The sequence below is a fragment of the Electrophorus electricus genome, chromosome 11 (assembly GCF_041902795.1).
Source record: "Electrophorus electricus isolate QZ-2024a chromosome 11, ASM4190279v1, whole genome shotgun sequence".
In the NCBI taxonomy this organism is placed as follows: Eukaryota; Metazoa; Chordata; class Actinopteri; order Gymnotiformes; family Gymnotidae; genus Electrophorus; species Electrophorus electricus.
This window is the reverse complement of record NC_137507.1, coordinates 3,248,802-3,265,780: the sequence shown is the minus strand read 5'-3', so window position 1 is coordinate 3,265,780 and position 16,979 is coordinate 3,248,802. Positions and strand designations below refer to the sequence as shown.

The 16,979-nt window shown below is 39.8% G+C and overlaps 1 protein-coding gene across 4 annotated transcripts; it reads left to right on the top strand.

Annotated features, from left to right (window-relative positions):
- The first annotated feature begins 1,786 nt into the window (after positions 1-1,786).
- On the top strand, positions 1,787-16,944 carry plcd1b (phospholipase C, delta 1b). 4 transcript variants are annotated; one of them, XM_081722419.1, is made up of 16 exons: positions 1,793-1,926; positions 3,165-3,243; positions 4,370-4,528; positions 5,415-5,643; positions 6,137-6,266; positions 6,429-6,657; positions 6,775-6,976; positions 7,175-7,319; positions 7,567-7,743; positions 9,374-9,529; positions 9,679-9,838; positions 9,995-10,111; positions 12,209-12,387; positions 13,962-14,094; positions 15,147-15,296; positions 15,522-16,944. In XM_081722419.1, exons 2-16 carry the CDS (start codon positions 3,210-3,212, stop codon positions 15,611-15,613), a joined length of 2,292 nt encoding a protein of 763 aa, XP_081578545.1. In that variant the 5' UTR covers positions 1,793-1,926; positions 3,165-3,209; the 3' UTR covers positions 15,614-16,944. The 4 variants fall into 4 exon arrangements, 3 of the variants coding, with proteins under 3 accessions (XP_081578544.1, XP_026857026.2, XP_081578545.1); XR_014125742.1 differs by lacking the exons at positions 3,165-3,243; positions 15,522-16,944 and adding an exon at positions 12,670-12,709 and having other exon boundaries at positions 1,787-1,926; positions 15,147-15,284; XM_081722418.1 differs by lacking the exon at positions 3,165-3,243 and having other exon boundaries at positions 1,787-1,926.
- Positions 16,945-16,979: the final 35 nt, after the last annotated feature.

The window sequence follows — 16,979 nt, the reverse complement described above, 5'->3', positions numbered from 1 at the left end:
GGTTCGGTGCCCGAGTGGACTCAGTGTCACCTCAGACAAGGCTTGTGTGCTAGTCCAGACACCCTCCCACACCACATGATGACTGACCCGGAGGTGGAACCGCATCCGTGGTAACGATGTGAAAGGCAGTAGCGTCTTTAATAGACACAACTAGCATAAAACTGCATGCAGCTCAAAATCAGTATCAGCATCCTCCAACTTGGATATTTTAACAAGGCTGTTCTTTACTGGGAAAAAGAATTTCAAATTTGTTTCATTTCATGTGAATATTAAATCTTGATACCAATTTGCAAAAAGTCTGTAAAATCATATATTACTATGATTTTATTATTAAACAGTTTTGGCCCCTTTCTCACACAATAACATTTTTCATATATACTGCCTTTCATGCTCTTACTTTGGACACATGTAGATCTTATATTATATACATATGTTTCTATTATGAAGTACTAAGGAACTATTAAAATTTTTGTTAGGAAATTCTACCACATTTAGTTTTTTAAAGTTTTGTACAGATCTTCTGCAAATTTCTGCCTTGGCCTTGGAGGTTTATGTAGTTTGTTTGGGGATTTGCTTGTCCAGTCTGATCTTGTAAATGGTAGGTAGTTGTAAAAATGACACCTAATTCATCTTGAGATTCTAAAGTTGTGTATTTTATCATTTTGTTTAAGCATATGGTCTTAGGAAATTATAAATCAATTCCCACTAGTTACATTGGTCTCCTCTCACATCTGTATAGCCAACCATTACAGAACACTGTAAGATCAATTAATAGTTGTCATACATGGCATGTCATAATGAATAATAACTTGATGTAAGATACTCAAAATCATTATGCACAAAACCTGTGGAAATTAGCCACTTTCCTGTAATTTACAGCGTGTAGCTCAACTACAAGACCACTATAAGCCTAGGCTACCAATACAGAAATTATGTAACTATGAGTAATAAGTTTACCCTTTTGAATTATGCGTTAAAATACATTTTCTTTGCTGTCAACGCTGTATTATTATTATTGTATTAAAATAGAAAATCACAATCAACCCAAATTAAAAGGGCAGAAACCCACGAAATAGCTGATTAATTAAACATTAGTTTAGGCTGATACGTGTTGAATGACTAAATGGTCTTTATACAATTTTGAAGTTTTAGGAACTCGTCTATTGACTCTGTCATTTTATTTGAATGTTTTAATTGTCGTTCCTTTGTTAACGATGCTGTGTTACCTTTTTAAAGTTTATTAATAGCCTACACATGCAATCATTCGTTTCAAGTGGAATAAGATGTTGTAAAGTTGTTGTTTTTTATGGTTCGCGTGCATACTTTCGAAGTTGAGTCGCCTCCTTTAAATTCAGTTTACTCAGAGCTCACCGACTTCCATCGCTAAAATTCTAATCGGGCTGTTACGGAACTGATAACTCTGGGTATACCGGGTCGAGTTGGGTCAACGCAGAGCTCAAGGTTAAGTTTAAGGTTTCTTGAACCCAGTTTTTGGAATACCACCTTCTTCTGGACCGATAACTCCTGAGCACGCCGGGTCGAGTTAGGTCCAACTCAAAGGCGAAGACTGGCCACGCTTGATGCTTGTTTAACCCGCTTTTTCGGAACAGCTCGACTGGACTCTGGACTCGAGCTGCGCCCCGGGTATCGGTGCAGCCCGGGCACACCCGTGATGTCTCCTTCAGGCCGTGGAGCGTACGCACGCCTGCTCGCGGTGTAATTCAAGCGCTGAACTTTGGAAGGTACACGCCCGACCCGAGCACGAGCTTCCTTTTCTCCCAGCGCACGCATAGTTTCTGCATGTTTTCGCTCGGGAACGTGCCAAGATGTACTGCATACGAGGGCAGCTGGAGAGAACGGAGTCGGAGGAATTGCTTCGTAATATGCGAAGCAAGCAAGTTACAAATTACAACTTGAGGCTTCTGGGTAAGATGCGTGATGTTTTCCGCTCGAGCGCTGTCAGACAGTAGTAACGTGGCCCGCGGGCGTATTGTTTCGTCTGCGTCCTTCTTCAGCAGTTAGCTGCACGTTATGGTTTTCATGAGTCGCTTTAATCAGTTCTGTTGCGAATTTATGATTGTTATACATCGCAACTATTAACCTTATCGTTTTCACAGTTAAATGCTCGCACCTCCGGGCCAGTTGCATGCACCTGCCAACTTATGTTGTAAAAACGAAACAGTAAAACGAAACAGTTTATATACTTGAACTTTAGACGCCTGTTTTCTCATTCAAGATCGTAACAAACACCGCAGTGTTCTAGTGTGTTTATTTGAAAAGTTTAATGCAGTTTGATGCTACATATTAATTATGGATTTATAAATTATGCATTTATTCTTATGGTGTCAAGTGGCCAGAGTGGATTTTTTTTAAACGAAGCTTTTTGTATGGCTATTACACCACAATAGGAATCATGCGCAATATTAAACGTAGGGACTCTTAAGAGATGCCTGTTTTTGCGTCTCTTTTATCATCACTTAAGCAGAATGCAGTGGTGTGGCATATAGTGCATGTTGGGTATGGTGTCATTCTAAATCTGAAATGAAATTACTTCAAATGATAAACTTTTATACAGAAAAACCTTAAAATGAGCTAGCTTTAAACTAGCCCGTCTTCATACTGATAGGCTCAATAGTCAGTATGGGGAACACCTATGTAAGCATGTCTGCAAATGTGTTTGTGTGAATGCAAATGTGTGTCCTGTTAAAGCCAGTACAACAGAATATCTTCACCTGTTGTTTAAGAGTTCTGGGCCGGGCTACTGTCAAGATTTGCTCAGACTAATGAGTTCTTTGTGGTAGATAGTACATTCAGACCTCTTCTTCATAAGCTATGTAATGTTTTGTTTGCATTTTAAATGTAAATGTGGGTTGGTAAGATTTCTCACTGCAGAAACTATGAACATGAATTATTCACAGACTGTAAATTTAGTTTTCTTGATTTAACAGAAACATGGTTTAAAGTCCCAGGAAACAGTTCAAAACATGAAATATATTTGTATGATTCTAAACAAGAGTGTTACGTAAAACATCCTGCAAAGTTTACATAAAAAAGACCCCTGCTCAAACACCAGTTGAATTCAATAATCAGACTTATCTAAGAAGTGTGTGGGCATGGTCCAAATATTCTAATAAGCACGATTGATTGACATCCCTCTGTCCAAGATTGTCAGCCTGCTACACCACTCAAGCAGAACACAAAGTGGCACAATGCGGGGAGAATCAGGATTGTTCACCTGTACAGGTACGAACCTACCAATGCTGATTTTGAGAATGATCACAGATAGCTAAGCTTGCAAGTGTAGCTTTCACACCCTAGTTTGCTTTCAGTCACTAGGATGCTCCGACCTGAAAAGAGCATTCAGGTGAGAAAGGATAGATTAAGCAAAAGCAAAGGACATGCAGTTTTAAACATCATCCTTGGTAAAGCTCTGCAAGCTTTGCTCAAGATCAGGACTGCCCAGTTTACACGAGAAGATATTCTGCTGGAGTACTTGTAGACAGTGGAAAGTCACCAATTATTCATGATTTGCACATGTATACTGTGCGCCCACAAACATTAACCTAATTCGATAGCAATCGCCAATTCCCTGGGGCTTTAAAACCATATGAATGTATTGTTTCAAATCAGCGTTTCTTATCCTGATCCTCGGCATAATCAGACAGTTCGTATCTTTGCTCTGTCACACCTCCCAACACACCTGACCCAAACCTGAATATTGAACACTTGATACAAATGTACTGGAAAACTAAGTTAGAAAAATGTGTTGTTTTCTCTCCACACAAAAGTTAATATTAAAGACCTTGGTGTAACCATTGATTCTAGTTTATCATTTTAGTTCCATTTAAGTAACATATCTAAAATGGCTCATGATTTAAGAAACATACCCAAAATATGTATGTATGCTATCCCTATATGTATACTACTACATGCTTTGATAACGTCCACAATAGTCTACTACAGCATGTCAACGTCTGTTTGTCCTGTCTCTTTTAATTAAACTTCAGCTATTTCAATATGTGGCAGCCTGCATCCCTACATTAGAAAAGTATTAGATGTCAGCTAATCTTTAGGGTAATTTGCATTTCAGCTGGTGGAAGATAAATTCTTATGTAGCTCATAAACTCCGGAATAGCGTTCCGGAGAATAGTAGAACTTCTGTAGCTAGGTTTTAATAGTTTGATTTTAGGCTGGCTTGCAGTTAGCTTATTAGATCTTTTATTTATTTATTCATTCATCCATTCATTTATTGTAGTATCGTATTGTTTTATGCACTTGTTAACATAAACTTTAATATGTTTTATAAACTAAAATAATGCTTTATAAATAAAGGTCATTATTATTGTCTTCCATGTGCTCCTGACTTAAGGCATGGAAGGAGATTCGGATTTGCAGTTCCTCCTAAGCGGCGCGGACCTGTTGAAAGTTCGCTCCGGTTCATGGAAGAAGACGCGGTTTTACAAGCTGCAGGAAGACTGCAAGACCATGTGGCATGAGTCCAAAAAGGCTCTGAGACCTCGACAAACATGTGAGTCTGTTCCGTGTGCGTGGATGTCCTGCATGCGTAAGGGTAACTTTGTCAATTTGACGGTATCCCAACGGTATTGAACTGGTCTCCCATGTGGGATAAAAGTGTACTTTGTTTAAGATCTTCCATAATTTTGCTGTGAGAGTGCAAGCTAGTTTACACCCTAGTTTGTGCCTCCTATCCTGGGCATGACTGCGGTGATGGCCATAGTCCCGTTTCCAGTCCTGCTTGCAAACCTTCATCTGTTTGGGTTTCTACCCATCACCTCATATCCACACCGTTAACCACTCAGATCAGTTTGATAGCAAAGGCAATCAGAGGTATTTTTTTAATCATTTATTTATGAACTTACAATGGCAAACTAGTCACCAGTCAGAAGCAAGCTGTTAAGCCAGATAGCATGACTGTTGCCATAGAGACACTATTCATATCTGTGCTACCTTGGCAGAGTGACAAAATACCTAATGCAGGTGACAACATTTAAAATTATAATCTAGTGCTTAAATATTATATTTAATTAACACATTGATTATATTTATTTTGGATGCCAGACCCATGCAGAAAATCTCAGCCTATGTAATTTAACTTGCGCTGTGTACATATGCTGTAAGAAAATTATTACTTTGGATCAGAGTTCACAGTCACTGTGTTTACCAGTGCTGCAGTGTCAACATCTGTTTCTGTATGTTCAAGGAGTAAAGAGTGTGTTTCAGTGATCAGTTTTGTGAGGGATCACATCCATTTTGTTCCTCTCTCTCATTCTCTCTAGCGCTTAGGTGCTCAGCTTGGCTCATGAAAATCTACCAACCTGCCCTGTTTGGTCCTGATCCCGATCTAGCCCAGTTCCAGAATGAATAGTGTGCTCTATGTTGCTTATGCTTACCAGTCTCCGTTGAGGACATTGAGTGTGTGCGGTCCGGCCGGCAGACGGAGGGTCTCAGGAAGTACACAGAAGAGGCGCTGGAGACGCGGGCCTTCTCCATCCTGTTCAAGGGTCGCCGTAAAAACCTGGACCTGGTCGCTGCCTCAGAGGAGGAAGCCAAGCACTGGGTCTCTGGCCTGCAAAAGATCATCTCCAACCTGAACAGCCTCAGCCAGCAGCAGAAGACCGAACAGTATCCTCACAATTGCCTTGGGTTTCATAGGGCAGAACTGTGTTTACTCTGCCGTGCATCTTTGTGCATGGAGTGTGCTGGAGTTATTACAGTCACCAACTTTGCAATTGTTTATTCTGTTTTTGTATTTCTGTGTTCTGTCCTAATAATTTGGCTTTGTAAGGGATTTTTCTAAGTGTTTTAGATGCAAGTCTCTCATGACTCTCTGGCTATCATGTCATGGTAAGAAATCTGTGACCCATTGATACTGTTTAAACATGAAAATCCTACTTGCTTTTAAAACTTCATAACATAATGTGTGGTGTAAAACAGGGCTACCCAATACAGGCCAAAATATCACACTGTAATAATGCTATTTAGAGTAACAATATTTATATATTGTCAACCTCTACAATATCAATACTTAAAAAGCCATTAATTCAATAATGATCAGAAAATTAAATATTGTAAACGATTTGTCTGGAAAGCTATTGCCCTTACATTAAAGCTTAAGCTGGATCTTCAACTGTTTGCGCAAAGCCGACATAAACGGTGACAACAAGATGAGCCAGGAAGAGCTAAAGAACTTCCTAAAGAACATCAACATAGAGGTGGATGATGACTATGTCAAGCTGATATTTGAGGTGCCATCTCTACCACAAATTAATTAAAAATGGAATGACCCTCCCTGCTATCAGAAACTCAATATGCACAGTTCCATAGTCACAGTTCCATAGTATGTGGCTGAAGCTGTTTGTCTGCCTCTCTCCCTATCTATCTCTTCCTCTCTCCCTCGCCTTTTGCAGGTATGTGATAAGTCCCATTGTGGTTTTCTGGAGTTAGAGGAAATTAAGCATTTTTACGAGATCCTGACCCAGAGGGAAGAGATCGATGTGATCTACGAAGAGTATGCCAAGACCAACGGACTCATGAGTGCTTTCAACCTGCTGGAGTTCCTGTCGAAAGAGCAGAAAGAGGAGGTGGACCTCGCTCATGCTGTTCAGCTCATCGAGAAATACGAACTAGACGAAGCAGGTAACTCTTCACATGGTGCCCGTCACCTCGTGAATCTTCACTAACCAAAGGAAGTGTTTATGGTACGAGACTGTACAGCTTCCCATGCACATAGGTTTGTTTTTTCCCCCTCAACAGCCAGAGAAAAGCAGCTGATGACAAAGGACGGTTTCCTAATGTACCTACACCAGCCCGAGGGTCTGATAATGAAGCCATCACATAAGGGCGTGTACCAGGATATGACCCAGCCACTGAACCATTACTTCATCTCCTCGTCTCATAACACCTACCTGCTGGAGGACCAGATCAAAGGCCCCAGCAGTACTGAGGCCTACATACGGTGTGTGGGACTCACTGTTCCCAGACAAGCTTAGGAAACATGAACAGGCCTCCTTTTTTTTGCCTGTTCATGTTTCCTCTTCTCAAGATCACCACTGACCATTTACGTCAAAAATGGCTGCTTGTGCTAAAGCTCCCATTTGTTGGCCTGCAGTTGATGATGATTACAAATGAATAAGCTGTAATCACCTCCCAACAGAGCCCTAATGAAGAGCTGCCGATGCTTGGAGCTGGACGTCTGGGATGGTTCCGATGGGGAGCCAGTCATCTACCATGGCTACACCCTCACCTCCAAGATCCTCTTCAAAGATGTCATAAAAGCCATCAAGGAGTATGCCTTTAAGGTAGTCTCTTATTTCCGACCTTTGTGCATTTAATCAAGGGTCACACAAATGGCTGCAGAAATATCTTATCTATAGGAAATTTTAATCCTCACTTTAATCCTTGATCCTATTATCACAGAAATTGTTCAAGTCATTCAGAGATTGCCACTAAGCAGATTGGCAGACATGGTCATTGTGGTTGTATGCTCAACAGCCTGTTTTGCATCGTTCAGCACGTATGTATCACTCATCCCGCGCTTTCCCTCAGACATCAAATTATCCAGTGATCCTATCCTTGGAGACCCACTGCAGTGTGGATCAGCAGAAACTGATGGCTCAGCACATGACCACCATTCTGGAGGATGCCCTGATCACTAAGCCGCTGGGCGATCACATGCCTATGGAGTTGCCCTCTCCAGAGGTGGGTCACTGCGGAGAGCCCAAGGTATTTGCAGTTTAGCCAACCATGCCTAACACTGATAATAAGTAATGATAGCACCACCATTATTTTGCATTTTGCAAATCAGTTCATTCTGACTGGTGGCTGCAGAATGCTGCTTTTATAGGGTTGGCTGCAATCAAAAGGCATTTATTATTGTTTCCTGGCTAACTCACTTTGAAAGAACCAATGACAGATAAACAAATAGATGCAAAACCAACTCTATTGTCTGGGTAGATGCAGGGATGGCAGTATAACCTAAAATCTCAAGACCTACTCATTGAGGCTAGGGTGGCCAGATGTCCGGTTTTAGGCTGGACACTCTTATGGAGTGAACTGTTAGTTGCTTTCCGTGATTCCATTATTTTAGCATGTCACTGGTTCAAATGCACATAAAAGCAAATACAGTGTCTTTTATTAGTTTAACAGATCACCTTGTACCTTACTTATCAGCTAACCACTGAAAGTCTGGATTCTACGTGCTAGTCAGTTAGGATGTTTGGAACAGAGTGAAAATACCAAAAGGAAAACAAATTCAGTTTTCAATGATCAGGACATCTTTTCTTTTCAAAGAGTAAAAAAGCTTAATTTCATGCCTTCTATACGATGCCAGATTTAAATAATGCAATGAGGTGCCAGAGGTGTCAAGTTTAGTGAGTAAAACAATATATATTATAGTTTTTTGGGGGTTTTTTTAGATGAAATTGGTTACCCCTGTTATCTAGCTAGTTAGTCTATGGTTTCACTTCCGTGTGCAGTGTCATATCACTTTTCCACTCCACCTTTTAGGGGTTATTAAAGTGGCCACACTAATTGAGATTTTAGTGCCTCTTGGAACAGGCGTATATTTGCTGTGGTATGTGAGGAATGAAGACAGATGGAATCTGCTGGGAATCGCTCCTGGTCCTCAGCCACCTCCTACAACTCCTACATTATCTACCTGAGTATTCTGAAAAATCTGAATTATTTATTGACGGCAGCGTAGTCATGACAGCATTTCATTACCGTCTTTCTTATCGCTTTCTGGGATGACGCACTGACACATCAGCTGTAATGACTGAGGAGTTGTTTTGATTGATGGGTAATAGGTAATTGTAGCTCACCTATTGTGTGCCTCTATTCACCTCAGTCAAGGTGTGCCATTGGTTTTGGACCTACTTTAACAATGGAGCTGACTACTGATCCTCTCTGGGTCGTATGTATGTCTAAAACATCACTGCTTTCTTTTTTTTTTAAAGGAACAGATGCTAGTCTAAAAAAAAAATGTTAGTCTCAAAAACAAGCAGTGAACGCTTGGATGACCAGTTAGCATGTTTTTTTTTGGGGGGGGGGGGGTTGTTCCACTAGCTATAATTTTATCTTAGCCATGTTGTCATTCTGGTGTGAAGTTTTCTTTCACAGCTGTGGTCACCAACATTCTCCTGGAGGTCTATCTCCCTACTGAGCTTAGTTTCCACTTTATTCAGCACATCTGCTTTATTTGAAACAATATTGGCTGCAGAGATACTTAATTTGGCAGTGAAACGTTGAGGAAGGTACATCTCCAGGAGATGGGTGGTAACTAATGAATACCCATTGCTTTACAGGGAGCAGGGTGAAGTGACTACTTTTGTTCTCGCCACTCTGTGTCCCTCAGGAGCTGAAGGGTCGCTTTCTGGTTAAAGGGAAGCGTCTGAATAGACTGGAGGCCTTGTTCTTGGATGAGGACACAGAAGAGGAAGAAGTTGTGACGGAAGAAGAAGACAGCCGTGATGATGATGACGAAGAAGATGCTCAAAGGAATTCATCTAAAGTATGCTGAGATCCCTGAAAGACTGATGACTTGCTCATGACCTGTAAACTACCTCAGTGTCCACTGCATGCATGCATGTGAAGTTTACTTTCCTCCTTCTGCTCACAACAGTGTCATCAGTAACAGTAATTATTCCTCTATAATTTCAGAAATCAAAGACGCTGAATCTAGCTAAAGAGCTGTCTGATATTGTCATCTACTGCAAAAGTGTTAAATTCCATGGATTTGAACATGCACGAAACAACCAATCGTTTTATGAGATATCCTCTTTTAAAGAAGGGGATGCCATGAAGCTTGCAGAAAAGTCTGGTAAGATGGAAACACTGGTAAGATGCTTAGACAATGGCCACCAGCACATGAATAAGACTCGAATAAAACAGAAAGAAAATGAAAGAACAAGGCTTATTGTGTACACCACATATAGAGATACAGCTTCATTATCTATGATTGTTCTATTTTGTACAGCAAATGAGTACATCCTCCATAATGAGGGAAAGCTGAGTAGAATCTACCCTTCAGGATTCAGGACAGACTCTTCCAACTACAACCCAGTCCCTCTGTGGAATGCAGGCTGCCAGATAGGTAAATAAATAATAAAATAATTAATATATAACTACATGAGTAGATAAGTAAGTAATAATGAATATAGCTGAAAGCAGCGATCTCGGTGTCCAACCATTATCTGGCTAGTCCAATGCAAAGAGCAGTGCATGCCATGCACAATGCACAACAACCTGGGCTTGTCCCCGCTTTCAATAACATGTAACAAAAAGGTGCTTGCACCAAAAAATGCTGTAATAACAGATAACTTATTTCAGAGCCTGCCCTGGATTTGACCCCAAGCCTTTTATGTTAGGAGACATTTGCTCAACTTACTGCTCCACCTGCTACCTTGGAAAAAAGTGGGCCTTTTTTTGACAATTGTCTAATAGATATTAATCATGATTGAAAACAATGTACTACATGTATTTTCAATTTATTCTCTGAACACATTTTAAGAAAATATGCATTAATTATGTGCCTTACCATCATGTTGTTAGTGTACAGCATGAATGAATTAGTTTACTGCCCCTTTGGGATAGTGTGTTATTGTGGGGAATTTAACTGGAGACCAGACTTCCTGTTATAGTATGGAATTAAATTTCAAGAACTGTTACATTAAATCAGATTGACTCATATCAACCAGATGTAGTGGAGGGCTTCAAGAATTGGCTGTGGACAGGTATTTGAAATGAGGTGTAGACTGAGCTACAGTCAAAATATCTGTAGGTCAGATTTGTGCAAGTTTGGTAAAAACAGCCTATCACTTTCGAACATTTTAAAGGCAAGTTAAGGGTTTTAAAATTTGAAAACGCATTTTTCATGTAATTTGAAAAGCTGGCAACTTTCTGATGACTGATTCATGTCCAAAGTATTATTTTGTGGACTGTTATGCTCTGAGAGACAATGCAACGCATTTGTATGCACACAGCTACGCTGCTCCTGCAGTTACTGGGATGTCTGTGTCCCCAAATCCAGCTTTCAAAGGTCTTACCATTTTTACACTGGCAGTTTGTATCTAACGTGAAAAGCTGGTGACTTTTTGGTGATGGTATACAAAACTAAAATGTGCACTGCACTGATTATATAATAATACTGCCTTGAATCGGATTGATTCAAACCAACCATACTTGCTACAGGGCTATAACATGATGTGAACATGTGTGTGAAGTTTGGTTTTGACTTAATTACTTTTTTTTTTTTTTCTGGTGAGCTGATATGCCTGATTACTTGTACAATTTAAAAACAGTGTTAGTAATCAGTGTCAATAATACTGCCAGGTTAAATCCCTAGATAGAGTGGAAAAAAACTTAAGTTCTTAGTGGCAAGTGAGTATTCAGTCTTCGTTTGAAGATAGCCAGTATCTCAGCTTTGAAGTTCATTTCAGCATCCTGGTACCAGGATAGACAAGAGACTTTATGCGTGTATTTCTGTGTCTTTATTGTGTCTTGGTGGTTGAAGTTGAGCATTACAAGATGCTTGAAGGTAGCTTAGTGCAGAGTGGGGTTTGATTAGTTCTTTTGTATGTGGGAGTTGGTCCAGTAATGGCTTTGTAAGTGAACATCATTATTTTAAATCTGATGCAAACCACTACAGGGAGCCAGGGGAGGTAACACAGCAGGATGGAAACATGGGCTAATATGAGTTGGAGCTGCATGTGTGTAGTATCAGAAGTGTAAGCTCCACCCATTTTTGACTGAACTCCAAAATCTATGTAGTGTTTAAATTTTCAGATTTTTTTGTGAATATTTGGAGGCAAGATTTGAGTAGGGCTAATGAAAGATCTATGACTAGTTTGTGCTCAAAAATCAATGGGATTTTGCATAAAATGCAAATTATTTCAAAAATGGGCAGAGCTAAAATGGTTCTTAAGCCTTTTTCAAGACTATTAATTATTAGATAAAATGATTTTGTCTGTATTACATACAGTGTATGGAAATCTAGACTAGAACGTGCGCTTATACCATAATATTCATACTACTACATACAATCATCAGTTTTTTATTTAGCGTAACCCCAAAAAACAGCTGATACCATAGACACAATGTATATAGCACAAGCCAGTATTCTAGCAGTCATTTTAGTCTGTTCACAGATTTCTTAATTACTACTGCATGAACTCTTACCTTTGACCTCCAGTGGCCCTCAACTTCCAGACGCCGTGCACAGAGATGGACCTGAACCAGGGCTTGTTTAGCCAGAATGGGATGTGTGGCTATGTCCTGAAGCCATTCTTCCTCAGACACCGGGATTCGGAGTTCGACCCCATCACTCTAAACAGGGGACCGTGGCTCAAGCATACAGAGTTTCGTGTAATGGTGAGCATTCCCTTTCCTTCTAGGCACATGGAAGAAAGTAGTTTCAAATAGCGTTTTGAGGAGGTTTTATGAAACCAAAATAATCTGAGAAAGTTGGTTGACACACACACACACACAAATAAAAAATGAAATGTTTTCATGCCATTGCTTTAAAATAACAGTGACTTGACCACAGAATAGCTATTGTATATCTTACACGATGTTAAAACCAGTTAAAATTATCCAGTTCTTTCTGTATCATTTGGTTCTAACAGGTTTCTTTTTCTTATGTTCGTAAAACAGTTTGAGCTGTACTTGAAATGTTCTACAGTATACAAGAGAAGTGAGTGCACCCCTGTGCAAAATCACATAAATGTCAAAAGATTTGTATCACCTCTCAATAACTGCATTATTTCTAAGTTCCAAGTATTTTCTCATATGAACTATGAAAACAAATACAGACAGCAGTGGTAATAGAAAGACTGTAATAAAGGCTGTATTGAAAATATATGTCCCAAACTAGAAACTCCCCAAAAGCAGAAAATAAAAACCTGTGATTACTGAAACAAGATTGAGTACACGTGTGAACAGCAGAACTTTATCAACTTTGAGCCTATGGGCTTTGTTTATCTGCATGATGGCTCAACGTGGGAAAAGAACTGGCAGAGGAACTGAAAAATCTGACTGTGAGAATTCGCAAAAATAGGAAAGGACAGAGATGACTGGTTGCCAAACTAAAAATCAGTTGAATTTGCAGCAGTGTTCAGGAAGTATAGAACAAGCCATATTACCACGAGCCAGAGTTTTAGTGGCTGTCTTCCTAAAATGACACCACAGTCAGTGTGCTACTTGCACAGTCTAGCTCTGAAAAACACAGGCAAGTACTTCAGACTTGGCACAAGGGTTATCAATGGAAATCAGAGTTTCTGTGACAGCGCAGACAGTGTGCAGGACACTGCATAAAGTCAACCTCTATGTGTGTGTGATGATATGCCTATGGATGTACTAAAATAGTAGCTGGCAAGATGACTCCAGAAGTTTGACAGAAGAGGAATATACCAGAACAATAACGATGTAAAACACACTGTCAAAACTATGCAAGAGTTTCTAAAGAAGAAACAAGTAAAAGCCTGGCTGAGTGTGTTGCCTGATCCAACACCTTTCTGGGTATTTTAAAAAGAGAGGTAGAACAGCACAATCCCTCTAGCAAAGAAGAATGTCAGAACATCTTCAGAGATTTGTACAACACTGCTATTAACCATGCTGAGGAGGATCGAGCCTGTTCTCACAAATATAGGTGGACATATGAAGTATAGAAATAAATAAGATTTCAGTCTCTGCAATGGACTGACTTCTGTTGCATTGAGTTCCTCCTATGGGCCCTGCATTTTTAATATAGTAAATCGAAACTGTTCGTTTTTCATTTTACATAAACGCAAATACCCTACTGTGCAGCGTAAACTAATGCAGTTATTATAAGGTAATGCAATTTTGAATCATTTGACATTTAAATTACATTGCATAGGGTTGTTCTCACTCCCATTGTATACTGTACATAAACCATTTTATTTATTATATTGTGGTCGGCATGGTAGGTGATCTCAGCTCAGCAGCTTCCTAAAGTGAACCCGAAGATATCGTCCATTGTGGACCCCCTGGTTCGAGTGCAGATCCACGGGGTGCCAGCGGACATGGCTGAGAAAGAAACGGATTACATTGTGAACAACGGTAGAGTGCCTCAACCCCAATGCCAGTAACACATTAACTGTGCGAATAAACACTGCCACTGGTTTGGAATGAACAACTGAGATGAAATGAGTGGTCAACAGCAGTGTATAACTGCATAATGAAGTTATGATCCTCATATTTATGACTTCACATAAAGGAAAATATGTTAATACTACATTTGTGTATTTAATACTGTAATTATTATTACCTGTGACATTCAGGTTAATAGTGGAATTAAACAATACACTGTATCCCTACTAATGAGACTATTAGTAATGAAACTGAATGTTTTGTAATGGCTATTCACCAGTGTATATTACCCCATTTCAAAGAGTAGCTCAGCACAGTACAAAGTCAAGATAAAAGTTAAAAGCCCTTTGTTGCAAACATCAAAGGGCCTTAGCTTCCTGAGGAAGTAGAGGCATGACTGCATCTCAAAAAATGTTTCTAGTTCTGGCTCGCAGGGATAACAATGGTAAGCAAGTTTTCCTTTTTGTAACAAATGTTTTTTTGGGTTTTTTTTTGCAAATTTGCCTTCAAGTTGCTGAGGGAATTAGGACATGGATAGTTCAGTGGTGCAACTACAGTAGTATTTGCAGTGTCATCAGAAAAGCTTTCATGTGACCTATTTCCTTATTATTCAGAACTGACAGCTCACAAAGCCTACATAACTAACTGAAACTAACCTGGTCCGCTTCCTGAACAAGCACCACTCTGACAATATTGTTTTTGAACATTCAAAAGCTCATACTTGCCTAAATGAGGATTGCCAATTTCATGCAGACCAGTTCTGGAGGCAGCTATGTTGGAATTAAGTTCCAACCTCTTAATATTTAGACGTTATTGGTCTTAAGTGGATCAGGTGTGCTGTAGTAGGGTTATAGTAGGAGTGAATCATGCACCCCAGGACTACATGATCTCATCAGTTTGGTGGAGAAATTCCACATGCCTTCATAATCTGAGATTGGCGTTATGATATTCTTTTGTTTACTCATGTAGAAAGCTCAATTATAGAGGAAGACAGGCATAACACACTCTCTCTTTGGCAAAAGGTTTCAACCCCATGTGGAACAGTTATTTCCAGTTTGACTTGTCCGTGCCCAAACTTGCGTTGGTGCGTTTTGTCGTGGAAGATTATGACGCCGTATCCAGCAATGATTTCATTGGCCAGTGCACGATACCCTTCACAAGTGTACAGAACGGTCAGTGATCATTCGCCTCTCTGCTACAAGTCACAATAATCTCAGGAAATTCACAATTTACATTATTTAAATGAACACATCAAATCTTATTCTCAAGAGTTTGAGTTGGTAGGACGTTAGGTCTTGCGATAATCATATAACGTCTCAAGACGTCCTAGTTAAATAATGTTTGCAGATTTAGACAGGAAAATGTATTGCTTACTGCCCTATTGGTTTCACCCGCAGGCTATCGGCATGTACCGCTGTTCAACAAGAACGGAGATCTCCTCTCTTCAGCTGGACTTTTTGTTCACACAATGGCTGTGGATGCTGAATAGCCAAGCTGTCCGAACCAAGTCCACGTTGCTGACATTCTTATGCCAGCGATTCCCAAACGTGTCCACATTTTGCTCTTCACAGACCTGAGCCAGGCATTCCCGGGAAGGAGAACAGGATACACGGCTCAGGTGCCCAGAAGGCGAAAAAGAACAAAAACAAAAACAAGGATTTGCTTGGGGTTCTCGAATACCGAATGGGGAAGATTTGTCTAATGCCAGTCAGCACATGCTGCAGTCAGCACACCAGACATACGGCTGTTTACAGCTCAATTACAGTGAGAAACTGAACACGTATCCTAATACGCTGGCAGGATGGGTGGAGCGGGGCAAGTTAAAATGTACAGACTAAGAATAGATTAAAATACAAAACTTATGCCTTCACCACTACATTACTTGCAAAATATGTGACATTTTAAGCATCTACTACAAAAATATGTAAACACTATTTATGAAAGGAAAAACAAAAGCAAGAAAAGTCAAGACCACAAACAAAGGCAGATCAGTTTTGTTTGTTATAAGACATTCCCTTTTTTATGTCACCGGTTTGCTGGAATAAGATGTAAACACCGCTGCTGCCAACAGGATGGCACACAGGAAGACTTGCGTAGACAAGAGCTTGACTACTGTTAAAGGGTGCGACTGCTGCAGCAGTGTCTCGACGGCATCGTCAGAATGGTGCTTGTAGCCACCACACATTTTTATCACTTGTAATCATTACCAGAAGTTTCCTGTAGGATTATAATGGTAAGAGAAAAAACACTGTACCCAAGTTGTAAAAATAGCCTTTTTATCACTTCATGAACTCTCCAAGGGCTAGTGTTTCCCTGGTGCTGCCATCTGGACAGTTTCAAGAGTAAAATCGTTTGGTAGCATAGGAAAGTAATACACATGCATTAGAAATTACAGCCACCACACAGCAAAAATGTGAACTCTACTGTCACAAATCCCACCCACCGTCATCTGAGATGATGCCACATGAAACCACACCATGCTCCAGTTGTGAGCAGTTGGTAAATAACTGACAGACACATCAAAACATACACTGGCCCTGACAAAGTACTATTTTTACTTTTTTTTTTTTTTTTTTTTTTTTTTTTGGAGAATATTGAAAGGGGGGAAAAATTTTAGAGATTTTGAAATAGCAGCAACATTCTTTCTGCAACTTAAAGTACACCACAATTCAGTTTTTCCACCTAAGGCAACATACTCATATTGTACTGTATAATCATTTCCCCATTCAACTATTCTTTGGAATTTGTATTACCTCTTGTGAATTAATCATGTCCAACCCTAACAAAGGCAACACCCCCACCCCCCTTTATTATATTACATTTATATTAATTTACATGGCATATATTACATTTTA

What these genes read in the sequence shown, in the direction of transcription:
- plcd1b (XM_081722418.1), top strand. Translation starts at nt 1,827, where the DNA reads ATGTACTGCATACGAGGGCAGCTGGAGAGAACGGAGTCGGAGGAATTG. An exon ending in CAGCAGCAGAAGACCGAACA is followed by an intron (nt 5,644 to 6,136) that starts GTATCCTCACAA and finishes TTAAAGCTTAAG; the next exon opens with CTGGATCTTCAACTGTTTGC. An exon ending in CTCAAAGGAATTCATCTAAA is followed by an intron (nt 9,530 to 9,678) that starts GTATGCTGAGAT and finishes CTATAATTTCAG; the next exon opens with AAATCAAAGACGCTGAATCT.